Genomic DNA, 15,174 nt, shown 5'->3' on the forward strand with positions numbered 1-15,174 from the left:
TCTCTACGCTTGGGCTACTTCTTGTTTTGCAAGGCAGAGCCAGTCTTCCAAAGGTATTAAAGTCATTGCTCTCGTTCAGGGTAAGCTTTCCACACAACAGGCAGGCCACTAAAGATCCAGGAGTCAATTCATGTACCACTGATGAAAGAATTTGAAAACGTAGCTGATGTTCTATAAAGAAAAATAAATATATATCTGATGGTTGCTCTGTAAAGCCAATAAAAAACTCTAATTTTCTGCTTAATCCCCTTTCAATAGCAGATGGTTTTTCTGTATTAGTATTCTCTTGCTCATCATTTTTGATCCTCCTAAATAATTTTACTTTTTTAGTACTGTTCATAACACAGGAAATTCTTTTTGTTGTTACAGATTTTATCAACCTGTTTGCTTTCTTGATCCTCCAAAAATCCTTTAAGAAAGACAATTAGACCATAACTAGTCAATGTTTTCCTCATTATAATCCTTCTAAGAAAGAAGAGCCTAGAATGGGACTTCCCTGGTGATCCAGTGGCTAAGACTCCATGCTCTCAATCCAGGGGGCCGAAGTTCAATCCCTGGTCAGGGAACTAGATCTCACATGCCCCAACTAAGAGTCTGTATGCCTTGACTTAAAAAAAAAAAAAGAAGAAGAAGATACCACACTGAAAATTGAAGATCCTGTATACCACAACTAACAACCAGTGCAGCCAAATAAATATTTTTAAAAAGATGAGCTTCCAGGGGGTGGGAAGGAAAGGGCAGGAAAAAGTAAGGGTTATTACAGTATTATAAGACAATGGACTATGATAGGAAAAACAATTAAGAACTTCAAGAAAAGTAAACAAGCTCTAAAAAGAGATATAGTATACTACTAGACTTTTTAGTGGGAAAAAATGTAACCTGTATGAGAAGATACAGTCATAACAAGGTAACATTGGGGCATGGGGAAAGGAAGGGAGATAGTGTGAAAGAATATAGTAAATAGATGATGTATAAAGTTGTGAGAGTGAGAAACAGAAGCACAGAAAAAGAGACTCTTCTAAATTAAAGGACATTAAAGATCATTGCATGTTTTTAGACAAGCCAGCTACAACAAAAGCCATTTGAAATACATATATACTTATGGCTGATTCATGTTGTTATACAGCAGAAACCAACACAATATGGTTAAGCAGTTATTCTCCAATTAAAAAAAAAAAAAGCCATTTGAACGACAACTGGGGAAATTGTCCTGGGAAACCTAGTGAATGTGTAATAAGTTTATATGATATTAAGAAATTTGGGGAACTTCCCTCACAGTCAGTGGTTAAGACCCCAGCTTCCATTACAGGGGGCACGGGTTGGATCCCTGGTTGGGGAGCTAAGATCCTGCATGCTGCCTGGTGCAGCAAAAAAGTAAAAAAATAAATACAGAAATGTGGTATACAAACACAATGGAATTTTATTAAGCCATTAAAAAAATAAACCAAGGAAATCCTGCCATTTTCAACAACATGAATGGACCTTGAAAGCATTATGCTAAGTGAAATAAGTTAGACAGAGAAAAACAAATTCTGTGTTGTCTTACCCATATGTGGAATCTAAAACATGATAAAACTAAACAAAAACCAAACTCACAGGAAAAAAGACTAGTTTTGTGGTTACCAGAGGCAGGGAATGGGAGCTGGTCCTAGGTACAAATTTTCAGCTATAATAAAAATAAATACTACAGATGTAATGTATAACATGATAACTAGTTAACACTCCTGAGTAATATAGGTAAAAGGTATTAAAAGAGTAAACCCTAAGATACGGCAGAAACCAACACAATATTATAAAGCAGTTATCCTCCAATTAAAAATAAATTGATATTTTAAAAAAGAGTAAACCCTAAGAGTTCTTATCAAAAAGAAAAAAAGTTTTTGCCCCTTTTCCTTTTTCTTTGTATTGTGTCTACATGAGAGGATGGATACTGACTAAACATCGCAGTAATCATGTCACAGTGTATCTGAGTCAGAGCATCATGCTGAACCCCTTAAACTAACATAGTGAAGTATATCGGTTATATCTCGATAAAACTAGGAGAAAATGAAAAAAAAAAAATGAAATGGATTGTTGTCATTTTTGTGTGTTGTCGTTGTTGCTAAGTCATATCCGACTCTTTGTGACACCATGAACTGCAGCATGCCAGGCTTCCCTGTCCTTCTTTATCTCCCAGAGTTTGGTCAAACTCATGCCCGTTGAGTCGATGATACCATCCAACCATCTCATCCTCCGTCATCCCCTTCTCCTCCTGCCTTCAGTCTTTCCCAGCATCAGGGCCTTTTCCAATGAGTTGGCTCTTCACATCAGGTGGCCAAAGTATTGGAGCTTCAACTTCAGCATCAGTCCTTCTAATGAATATACAGGGTTGATTTCCTTTAGGATTGACTGGTTTGATCTCCATGCTGTCCAAGGTACTTTCAAGAGTCTTCACCAGTATCACATTTCAAAGGCATCAGTTCTTTGGCACTCAGCCTTTATAGTCCAGCTCTCATATCCATACATGACTACTGGAAAAACCACTGTTTTTGTTAGATGCACTAATAGTTTTGCTAGATGAAATAATATTTTGGATATGCATAGTATAAAATGCCATAACTTTAGTATAAACATATAAGCATTTTGAAATACTTTTACCAGTTAGAAACACATCAATATCTAGAAAACTTTAGACTTCTCTATTTTATTTTAAACGTGTATACATTACCTTGATTTTAAAATGTGTTTAATTAAGTTTGACACTCTATCTCTGGATTTATGTCTCTCTGAATTCTAATTCCCAGATATCACTATATCTTGTAGTTGAAGCTAATCTCCTCAAGAATGACTCTTGTTTTGCAAGGCCCTGAACTTTCAAAAACCAGATTTAATTATGTTCAGTGCACTTCATTTAATTAGGCAAGAATGCGGACTAACAGTTTTAAAAGGTTTTTCATTGTAAGATTGAAACAAAAAGAGATTGTGAACTAGGACGTTAAATTAACCAAGTATTCTTCCAGTGTTCTGGTTGGCTAATAGGCCTCAATCAAACTAAAAATGCACATCCTAACTAGTTGTGATGGATTGATGGTTAATAATATAGCAAACGCATTGAGGATACCAAGGGGACTTCTCCGTCAGTGTGATCCATGGGGTATACTGTGGGCATGACCTATTTTTAAAACAGACAAAATAATCTTATATTTTAATGGTAAATTAAGATTCTTTCATGAATTTAATGAATAAAAATACTAGAAAGAAAAACACTTCGAGAAAGATATTCCACCTAAGAATGCAGTTGACACATAAGGTAGTATAGTACAGATTTAACAGAGTGGTTGGTTGGTTCACGTTTCATTATTTAGATCTCTTGCATGAGAGAGAAGATAGCCAAAGTGTATGGTTCGATAGAATTTTTAAAGTAGTATATGAATCATAGGGATAAATGAAAAGTTATCTAAAGAAAGACATCATTACATTGAGGAGAATATATAGCATGTTAACACAGTGGTATTTTAATTTGATGGGGCAATATTGACATGTGACTACAAATCCACTTATTGGTTAATTTTGTCATTAGTAAGTATAATTAGTTATTGTTCCTTCTTTCACAAATAATTACTTAGCGTCTGTTTGCAGTATTTGTGCTAGTGGCTGAGACTATGGAAGTAAGCAAGAAAAATGTGATTCCTTCCATCCCTTGCAGAGTTGATAGTCTAATAATAGGTATCATTCAGGAAGTTAAAATGAAACATAATCTGTGTTCCTAGGGGAGAAGCAGAGGGATGCCTTAAAAGCGCAGGGTAAGGAGTGTAAGCACGTCACTAAAAATATAAACCAAGCACCTCCCCTTCCTTGGAGTTGAAAATCCAAGAGTAAATACCAGATCCCTGGTGATTGTGGTGGTACACTGGTGTAGGGGTGGCCCCGCTGAATATAGGATCCTTCTGCCCAGTGCTGTCTCCATTAACAATGCTGTTTATCTGGGAAATTTGGCGAGCTTTGTATCCCAAAGGACTCAGGGGGTCACTTGCCAGGATGATGGCGGTGGGATGACATTATGGATAGTTCTTCAGACAGGTAAAGGATCTAAAATCAGCCTGCTTCCCTGGTGAATCTGGGAATTCACCAGAATTCCCTGGTGAATCTGCCTTCTATGCAGGAGATCCTGGTTCGATTCCTGGATGGGGAAGATCCCCTGGAGAAGGGTTAGGCTACCCACTCCGGTATTCTTGGGCTTCCCTGATAGCTCAGATAGTAAAGAATCTGCCTGCAATGCGGGAGACCTGGATTCGATCCCTGGGTTGGGAAGATCCCCTGGAGGAGGGCATGGCAACCCACCCCAGTATTTTTGCCTGGACAGTCCCCGTGAATGGAGGAGCCTGGTGGGCTACAGTCCATGAGGTTGCAAAGAGTCGCACATGACTGAGGGACTAAGCACGGGACAGCACTAACCTGAATATAGATACCAATATTGCAGCATCCGTGATTCCAGCAAAACTGGAAAAATAAATCTGGAAGTCCTGGATTATCTCCAAGCATTTGGGTTAGATGGATAGTGGACGACCAGCTAAGTTAACTGTGAAATTCTAACTCCAAGCAAAATATGTGTTTATCTTATGAGCCAGATTTGCATCATATTCTAGTTTTTTTTTTTAATTTCAGAATGTCCTCATTGTTGAGGTAAGCTGACTTTTCTTTATCCATACTTAGAAGTTGAAAGAATCTAATGTTGAGTTTCCAAATATAGACCTTGTTATCAAATTGGCCAAGGATTTATTGAATGCCCACTGCATGCAGGCTTCTCCAAATTTACAGAATAGGAGTTAACTAGAATTTGACTTGAAATAACTTAGAATGGAAGCTTTGCAATAATAGTTGTGTGGTATTTTATCCTTTTGTATCTAATGCCACCCATGTCTAAATTGGTTCTTAGATGTATTTGTAAATCAGACATTTTCACAGAAGAGAAAACTAGCCCACAGAACCAAATTTTTTTAATAGAGAAACCAAGATTGGCCTCTCACCCTTAATTCCGTGTTCTTGCTAATGACCTCTAATGACTTGAAACAATCCTCCCTTCAGCATCTAAATCATAAATAGAATCAGTGTAAAAATTTGCTATCCAGGGGAAAGCTATAATTTAATTTAATTTGTTTTTCTATTTTTTTTTTTAAAGAAGAAAAGAAAAGAGAAAGAAATAATGGGTCCTTTAGCCCAGCAGGCCTGTCTTATCAGCTGGCAAAAATTCAGGGGAGCTGTTTTTGTCGCGCTTTTGTTACAGTTGCCTGGGTGTGCCATATGTATGTGCCGTTCTGGCTCAGACAAAACCCTTGAAGTAGACCCTCCAGCGAAAGGCACTGCCCGACCCTGGCTAAATTCAGACCTGTTGTTTTGATAATCAGCTCCAGACAGCTGATTTCTGTCCCACGGACAATCAATTTCGCCTGCCCATTGTGCTCTAATTGTGCAGCAGCTCATCAGCCAGGGTGAGCCTCTGCTCACGGTAGCCTTGTGCCCTCAGAGCTCACAGGCTGTCACCAGCTGCTGTCCACATACATCTCACTTCCCAGCCATCGAATCTCCTATTAAGTGGGGGGAGTACGTGAAGGGGGAGCGGGGGAAGCGTTTATCTGTCCATTCAGCATACTCAGATGTGCATCCCATGTCCATGAAAATTCATGCGCCCCGCGTTGTGTTACATTACCTCAGGGCCAAATTTAGTCCTTGAATGCGCATGCACGAGACCAAATGCACTCGATAAAGAGCCCCACATGCTCTCCAAACGCTGAATGTAGCCTTTTGACACAGCTCAAGGATTCTAGGAGGAAACAGTCACCAACATATTCCCCCCAAACCCAGTTTCCAGAAAGATGCACCTGTCTAAAAAATATAACCAGCTCTGCCTCCTACTTGGACTCCTAATTTGATGGCAATTCTAATTGTGATGCATTATTAATAAGGACTAGACTCATCTGTCTGGATGAAAAGCCTTTTAATGCAGCCCAAAGGCATCTGGTTGAATTTGTCTGTCCTCTTCTAAGGATGTTGTTGGAACCGGGAGAACCATGAAAGCCTTGCTCAGTAGCATAGAGAAGTACAAGCCCAACATGATCAAGGTAGCCAGGTGAGTACCACATTCACGTCATCATTGCTCTGTCTTTCCAAATTTGCCCAACAGGGATGCTAACACAGGATGCTGGTTCCAAAGAATGCAGTCCATTCCAAACCACTAACCCTTTGCCCTGGGGCATTAGGGTTTGACCACACTGAACAAACAGCCCATTTGACAGCTAGCCTGAGAGAGAGGAAGGGGGAGAGGACATGCTTTGCTGTGTATCTGAGCCCCTTTTTCCAATGCCTCTGTTAGCTGTTTCCAGGAGCAGCTGGCTGAGCCCCAGTGCCCACGCCCCTCTCCCTCCCTTTTATCCAGAATCTCACTGATAAGGAGACATAGGAGGGAATTCAAGGCTGTGCTGATGCCCCACATGCTTGAGGGGGGAAAAAAATGCACGTTTCAAATATATATTTTAATGATGTTCAATTCTATTTGTAATTCACAAACATTTTATCTGGATCACTGAAACATTTTTTTTTTCTTTTAATGGTAGTTTGTTGGTGAAGAGAACACCTAGAAGTGATGGCTTGAGACCTGACTGTAAGTGTTTGAGGCGGGGCGGGGTGGTTGTCCATTGTTTATTGGCTAGTGGTGGTGTTTTGTGTTTAAGACTCTTTCCTTTCCTGGTTGTCAGCATTCCATGTGAAACGGAAGCTATAAAAGATTTGATGGTTCCATAAATGCTCTGTGTCTCCAGCAATAGAACCCTCTACAACCAGGGGTTTTCATTTTCTAATTACACCTTTCCCAGGAATTCTGTTGTGTACACTGGATGTTTTTGTTTTTAGGTTTTTCTAAAATCTTTGCACCTTCATTCCTAAGAACTCAGCTAAAATGGGGTTTGGGGATTGGAGGGAGATGTGACCCCCCAACCCTGGACTGACTTGGATGCATGGGATTCCAGCCTTGGCCTCTGTCCCCACCTGTCTGTCCTCTCTGTGTCTCTGTTGGACGCAAAGAGGCACTGGGAAGGTTGAGGGGTTCTACCATCTCCAGGAACTGTGAGCAGACAATGCACAGTGCTGACCTTCAGCAAATCGGAATTTTAGCACACAAAGGGAAATCCGAGACTCTGCCCCACCACCTCCAAACACAAATATAACCACACAGAGAATTAGAGCAAACATCTCTAGATACCATCTTCACACTTCAGTTCAGACATGTGTTCTCAAGGAGTTTTCTCATCTAAAGCAGTTTCCTCCATCCTCCCCAGGATACGAATAGTTGTAATGCCAGAAAGGGTAAACAAGCTGCTTGATTATTTATTATTCTAACACTAGAGGCGATTTTTTTTTCACTTGCATAGGCAGACTTCGGCTGGATTTTTATAACTTACAATTGCACTGGGATAATTTGGCTACAGTTCTCATCAGCAAGCTGAACAAACATTAGCACAAGAAGCATGCTATGGATGGGTAATGTGCCAATGACATTGAACCAGTGATTCTTTATTCTGAAAACAAGTTGCATTCCTGGGTGGATGTCTTAAATCTAGACAATGTTAGCTCTGGCCAGATAGACCCAATAATATGTTCCTGTTTAGTTATTGGTTTGGGGAATATAATCTGAATATAGTTAGGGTTGGACAAGGTTAATAAACAGAAATCTTCTAAGGAAATAATCTAAAATATTATATAGAGAAAATTTCAACTGAAGTTGAAAGACATGCACTTCAGAGATATCCAACTAGTTACAAATTTCTTGTATCACAGCAACAGTATTAATAAAATAATAGCTAGCACTAGTAAGAGATTCGGAGAAGGTGATGGCACCCCACTCCAGTACTCTTGCCTGGAAAATCCCATGGACAGAGGAGCCTGGTAGGCTGTACTCCATGGGGTCACTAAGAGTCGGACATGACTGAGCGACTTCACTTTCACTTTTCACTTTCATGCATTGGAGAAGGAAATGGCAACCCACTCCAGTGTTCTTGCCTGGAGAGTCCCAGGGACGGCGGAGCCTGGTGGGTTGCCATCTATGGGGTTGCACAGAGTCAGACATGACTGAAGCAACTTAGCAGCAGCAGCAGCAGCAGTAAGAGATTAATTTTTTTAATTAAAAAATTAAAGTGTAATTGATTTACAATGTCATGTTAATTTCCTGGTGTGCAGCACAGTGCTTCAGTTATACATATATATTTGGATACATGCATGCATGCTTGGTCATGTCCAACTCTTTGCCACCCCATGGACTGTAGCCCACGAAGCTCCTCTGTCTATGGGATTTCCCAGGCAAGAATACTGGATTGCCATTTCCTACTTCAGGAAATCTTCCAGACTCAGGGATCGAACCCACCTCTCCTGTGTTGACAAGCGGCTTCTACCAGTGAGCTACCTGGGAAACCCATTTGTATACATATATATTCTGTTTTAGATTCTTGTCCCTTATAGGTTATTACAAAGTAATGAATATAGTTCCCTGTGCTATACAGTAGGTCCTTATATATGGAATCTAAAAAATAAGTTGCAGATGAACTTATTTACAAAATGGAAGAAGACTCAGAGACATAGAGATTTTGGTGTGTCTGACTCCGTTTTAAGAGCTGCAAAGAGATGAACATGTTTAATCCTCACAGCTTTCTCTAAAGTAGGTGCTATTGCTGTGCCCATTTTACAGATGATGAAACTGAACCCAGCCAGGTTAAAGAGCTTGCTGGGTCACTAAGCTGTACGTGTACAGTCACTGTTGAGTGCAGGCAATCTGATTACTATCATGGCTCTTACTCTTGTACTCCATCTGTAAGTAGCATCTGCAATCGCAAATATAAGGGTAGGAACTGCACTCACTTACTGGCTAGAGACCAGTCAACTCTTTCCTGGCTGTTCTCCTGACCTGCTGGTTCAAGATTCTTTTACTCCATGACAGCTTTGAAGGCTTGACCTTTGGAACCAACTTTTCCCAGTCTGAGTTGCCCATGCCCATTGTAGAGATTGCGTTACTCACTGTAAAGTCATCATTATCTTTACAACCAGGGGTTCCTGGGATTTGCTAATATTCTTTTAGCTAGCTCAGAATCTTTGTTTTTTTGTCTTTCTTCCCGGATTTCTGAGGCTTTGTACTCTTTGGTCCTTTTTCATAGTTGACTTTCTCCTCTGTGCTCAATGACACTTGTATCTTCTGACACCTTTTCTTCTGCTCTGCTTCTCCTCTGATTATTTTTCTCAAGAAACCTACAGTTTGGAGGGATCAAAAGGGCTTTCTAACAGTGATACACAATGCAATCCTTAGAAAAACAAGTCCCCCCCCTCTAGCACTTTCTGCGAGCAGTAACCAGTTGGTTTCTCCATGTGAAAGCATCCTTGATCAGAAGGACCAATGAGGAGGTGAGTAGTCAACCACAGAGGTAACTTTCTCTGTGCTGTAAGTCCACTGGCTATGCCAAAGTACTGTTTTGTAAAAGTAAGCAAGTACATCTCTCATTTGTAATACTATAATAAACTAACAGAAGATTCCCCAACACTGGAAAGAATTTGAAAAATCACTGGGCTATAGGCACATTTATTCAGTTTTAAAATCTGAGGAAGAAGAACTATTTCATGCTCCTTAAGAATCCTTTTCAGGAACTTCCCTCGGTCTAGTGATTAAGACTTTGCCAGGTTAGATCTCTGGTTGGGAATCTGAGATTCCCACATGCCTCACGGGCAAAAAACCAAAACATAAAACAGAAGCAATACTGAAACAAATTCAGTAAAGACTTTTAAAATGGTCCACATTAAAAATCTTTTTAAAAATTCCTTTTCAATAAAAATCATCTTTCAATATATTCATTTTTTTACTTAACCTGAGTACCTTAATGGGCTGTGGCTCAGTGGAAAAGAATCTTCCTGCAAATGCAGGAGACGTGGGTTCGAGCCCTGGGTTGGAAAGACCCCCTGGAGAAGGAAATGGCAAACCCACTCCAGTATTCTTGCCTGGAAAATTCCATGAACAGAGGAGCCTGGCAGGCTACAGTCCACGGGGTCCCAAAGAATCCGATACAACTGAGCGACTGAGCACACATGCACAGTCTCATCCTGCCTGCGGTGGAGACAGAGTTAATTGCTATCATCTGCATGTGGATTCAAAGACTAGCGTTGGAGCAACCCTCAGCATGTCTTCCTCAAGCTGAACGGTCCCGTCTCCTTTCACCTTGTCTCTCAGGTTTTGCTTTCTAGCCATTTATCCAGCCGAGGACACTGAGTGCAGTGGGGAGGATGGCTTCCTATTGCAACAGCCTGTGCCCCTATTCACATATTACAGCATTGGGATGCCTTCTGAATGAACTGCACTTCATGCTTTTTGCAGTGTTTCCTTTGGCATGATATCGTTGGATACTGCTTGCTTTGAAAAAGCAGCGCTATATGCCTGACTCAGGCATACTTATTATCCACGGGGCTTCCTGAGCCCTCTTTTCAACTCTGTCTACAAGGATTGCAGTCATTTTTCACTGTCTGTTTATTGGTTTGTCTTGTCTCCCTAAGTAGTCACTCTGGCCCAGGTCCTGCTGGGTTCATCTTATGCGTTGTCTGTCACTTTTCTCACTTACTTCTGCCTAATGGAAGGTCCTCATACATTAAGTGCCAACAACAGCTTATGGTGGCTTTATATTTATGTTATTTAAATTGTGTTCTTTTTTTCCCCTCCCTCTCTCTGTTCAGATGCTGGATTTGAGATTCCAGACTTATTTGTAGTGGGTTATGCCTTAGATTACAATGAATACTTCAGAGATCTAAATGTAAGTCTTGCATGCAAATCCGTAACCCCGTTTTCACAAGAACATTGCAATGATACCAATTTAACAGATTTTAAAAATAGCCATAATGATGACTGCCATTTATTGAGTGTCTTCTGTGTCAGGAATGTTCCGGGCACTTGGCATTCTTAGTCTCAGTGAATTCCCACCACTGCCCAGCAAGGTTGGTATTAGGATGATGGAAGCAGTTATGATTGTTTCTATTTTGTACGAAGGAAATAAGCAGAAAGACAGCTTGCTGCTGAGTTTTCTCCGTCGTCATCAACTGTCTCTCCATTGACCATACTAACAGTCAATACTCAATAAACTGTTTAGCGTCAGTGCTTGAGATCTAGAAGCCTCCGATTACACTGGCTTGTAGCTCATAACTCTTTCCCCTTGGGGGAATGGCTATAGACATGGACCCTCAGGTGTGTGACCCTGACCACTGCGGAATGATCTGGAGATAAACATCTAACCCAAAGTGGACCAGTCTGTCTCTCTCCCCTAGGATTTAGAAACTTAAACCAAGAGCCACAGAGACCAAGGGGTTTGGGGCCTAGGCCTGGGCTGGTTTCTGGAGCCTGTTACTGGCTTCCAGTTGCTGCACTACTCTGCTCTTCCTCTGCCTTTGCGAGCTACCCCAGGCTCCTACCAGTAATAGCCCCCTGTACCCCCCACCGCTTTGCTTACGTTAACCCAGCGCCATTTCTGTTGCTTGCCATCAAAATACTTTCTGACACATTTCTGGCTACCCAAAAAGGATCAAAGGAAAGTCAGTATCTGTGTGTACTACAACTGTTTCTCTATTCACTGTAGAAGCTGTAACATCACCAGTAGGATACATCTATGTCCACCACTACCTATATTCCACAACCCTCAGCATATATCTTGTTGTTACAGACCTACAAAGCCAGATACAGAAAAGAGCTCAAAACTCAAACAGTGAAGAAATTTTTGTCTTAGTGGGTCTCTTTAGATTTTACAGATATCTGCATGTGTATACATATATGTGCATGTGTATGTGCATATACATAATACGTACATGTACACATAATACATTCACATACAAATACATACACATATAAATAAATACATATTGGGTTGGCCAAAAAGTTTGTTCATCTTTTTCCATAAGATGGCCTTAGTAGCGCTTGGTTGTCTTTAACTTCACTCAAAGCAGTTTTGTTAGATTGTATTGTGACAGCTGTCACATCAATGTGCATCTTTTTTTAAAAAAATCAAAATTGGTGAATTTTTGTGTGGCCATTTTAATATTGAAGATGGAAGAGAAAAGCAACATTGTTGACATGTTATGTTTTATTACTTCAAGAAAGGTAAAGACACAACCGAAATGCAAAAAAAGACTTGTGCAGTGTATGGAGAAGGTGCTGTGACTGATGAAATGTCTCTAGCGCAGTTTGCAAAGTTTCGTGCTAGAAATTTCTCGCTGGACAGTGCTCCATGGTCAGTTAGACCAGTTGAAGTTGATAGCGATCAAATCAAGACATTAATTGAGAATAATCAATGTTATACCATGTGGGAGATAGCCAACATACTCAAAATATCCAAATCAAGCATTGAAAACCATTTGTACCAGCTTGGTTATGCTAATCACTTTGGTGTTTGGGTTCCACATAAGTTTAGCAAAACAAAAAACCTTCTTGACCATATTTCCACATGTGATTCTCTATTGAAACATAATGAAAATGTTGCCTTTAAACCAAATTGTGAGGGGTGATGAAAAGTGGATACTGTACAATAATGTCGAATGGAAGTGATTTTGGGGCAACCAAAGTGAATCATCACCAACCACACCAAATGCCAGTCTTCATCCAAAGAAGGTGATGTGTATATATGGTGGGATTTGCAGGGAATCCTCTATTATGAGCTTTTTCTGGAAAACCAAACGATTCATTCCAACAAGTACTGTACCCAGTTAGACCAACTGAAAGCAGCTCTCAAACAGAAAATGCATAATCTTCTGTCAGGATAACGCAAGATCGCATGTTTCTTTGATGACCAGGCAAAAGCTGTTACAGCTTAGCTGAGAAGTTCTGATTCATCCACTGTATTCACCAGACATTGCATCTTTGATGCCCTTTTATTTTGGTCTTTACAAAATTCTCTTCGTGGGAAAAAAAAAATTACAATTCCTTGGAAGGCTGAAAAAGGCACCAGCAACAGTCCTTTGCTCAGAAAGATAAAAAGTTTTGAGAAGATGGAGTTATGAAGTTGCCTGAAAAATGGCAGAAAGTAGTGGAACAAAACAACAAATATGTCGTTCAATAAAGTTCTTGGTGAAAACTGTATCTTTGATTTTTACTTAAAAACCAAAGGAACTTTTTGGCCAGCCCAATTCATATGTATTTAAATGAAGAGTAATGAAGTAGGAGATGATATTACTGCATCCCATTTTCTGAACTTCTTATTTTGTTAAGAGGCTGATGCATTTAAATCCTTTATTGTTTCAGCACATATGTGTGATCAATGAACACGACAAAGAAAAATATCGAGTCTAAAGAAGTAAAATTTTACCATCGCATCTCCAGATAACATCCTACTTAACACTCAGGAAGCCAGCATGTAAAATATGTCCCCCAGGCATCTTCACTCAGCAGGACTTAAAATGGAAAAAAAAATTTTTTAATGAATGAGCTTTCTTTTCTGAGATTATAACATAACATAAAGAGTCTCAGAGGTTTTTAAGGAAAAGAAAGCAATGCTTTTATTTGACTTGTTCCAAATTAAACACTCCACCTTGTGACTCACAAGTTCAGTCCACCTTCACACCCCTGAGAAACTCCTTTTGTTTTGATAAAGTCATTATGGTTGATTACTATACCCGCACCTACTTACTCAAATATTTTTCAGTTAAGTTTTTGTGTTTTTTTTGTTTTTTTTTTTTTAGTACTTCATTTTGGTGATATTTCACAATCTTAAAACCTGGAAGCCTTTTCAGTGAACCTCTGAGCCCATATACTAGAAATGCAACTGGATTCCATACTAATAAAGAAGGAAAAGGACAATTTAATATAAATTTCTGTTTGCAGACTTCTGGCAGGCCATTATGATCTGCTTTGACAAAGCCTCTCTGAACAGCAGCGTTCAGTGCATCTTAATGATGTTATGAAATGGGCCTTTGCCCAGTGCTCTTGATTGGAGCTTCCGGTATGTGATAACGGTTTGTCATGTCCGCGTGGATGTACTCAACTGTGTTTAATACTCTGAATTTTAAATAGAAAAAACACAATGGCAGCAAGGACCCTGGTCTCTCAGCAGCAGTCGTTTATGCGCTTGAGACGTGAGCAAATAGCAAAATTGCGGGGGGAGGGGAAGGTGTTTTCAGTGCTTGAAAGTGGGCAAGTATAAACTGTGCTTGTATTTCCGTCAGAAGGCCAGGCACTATTATGTATTATCCTAAAGAAGAATACAGAGGCTGAATACTTTTTTAAGTGGCCTTATGAGGCTGATCACATAACCCAGCGCGCTACAGAAAACTAGGATACTTAAAAGTTTTTTTCTGAATAACATTTTTTTCCATTTCCACTGTTTTATGAGAGGTTTTCTAATTTATGGGGATTTTAATTGAAAATAAATTTGAGTGCCAGTAGAGCTGTTTTTTCCTCACTTCCTAAAAGGAGCAAATGCAAAATAAATAACGAAGCAGCCTTTGTTTGGTTCTGAACTGTATGTGGTGTATTGTTATCAGGTTCCAGCTTCCTTTAAAGTAATAAAGAATAAGAAAACTTGTTATGTCTCCTAACTGCTTACTGTTTTTCTTCCGCCTTCATATCTTTTATATACTTGCAGCCAGTAAACTGTGTGTGAGCCAGTAGCTTAAATATACGTCTGCATATGTCTTCCCTGTGGCTTTATTTTTGTTAACCTGGAAAAAATCCAGTATATGCACCAATATAAGCAAACGATTAAGCCAGGCTTGATCTGCTGCTTTTTTTCTCTCTCTCTCTCTCTCCTTAAGCTTGTTTGTAAGAACAAGGAATTTGAGTTGTAGAAAGAAGATTTTCCTGCATATCTTTGTTCCAGTCAGAGAAGAAAATAAACCACACCCAGCTATCCCAAGGGGCCAGCAGGCAGAGGGAATTCTTTCTAGCTTTGTTCTACAGAAGAATCGGTATCCAAGTTATAGGTTGAAAATTTGGTCTAACTGGCCAGTTTCTTGAACTATCAACATGAATCTTCTACATATAATTTCCCACTATGTCACATTTATATCAGAGGACCTAGGAAAATCTAAAGACATTTGATTTTAAATATAAAATTAGCCAGAAAGTATGTATGATTGAAAGATTTTCTTGAAAATGTTGAATTTTAGTAAACATCAGTATCATATTTGAGGACTGTA

At 39.7% G+C, this 15,174-nt stretch overlaps 1 protein-coding gene across 1 annotated transcript in view; it reads left to right on the forward strand.

Moving 5' to 3' along the window:
* Window positions 1–14,560, forward strand: part of PRTFDC1 (phosphoribosyl transferase domain containing 1) — a 102,279-nt gene extending 87,719 nt beyond the window's left edge. Inside the window, 5 exon segments of the mRNA XM_006075962.3 lie at window positions 4,645–4,662; window positions 6,024–6,106; window positions 6,591–6,637; window positions 10,735–10,811; window positions 13,283–14,560. Of these exon segments, the coding sequence (XP_006076024.3) occupies window positions 4,645–4,662; window positions 6,024–6,106; window positions 6,591–6,637; window positions 10,735–10,811; window positions 13,283–13,330 (273 nt within the window). The 3' untranslated portion in view covers window positions 13,331–14,560.
* Window positions 14,561–15,174: the final 614 nt, after the last annotated feature.

The sequence above is a fragment of the Bubalus bubalis genome, chromosome 14 (assembly GCF_019923935.1).
Source record: "Bubalus bubalis isolate 160015118507 breed Murrah chromosome 14, NDDB_SH_1, whole genome shotgun sequence".
Lineage (NCBI taxonomy): Eukaryota > Metazoa > Chordata > Mammalia > Artiodactyla > Bovidae > Bubalus > Bubalus bubalis.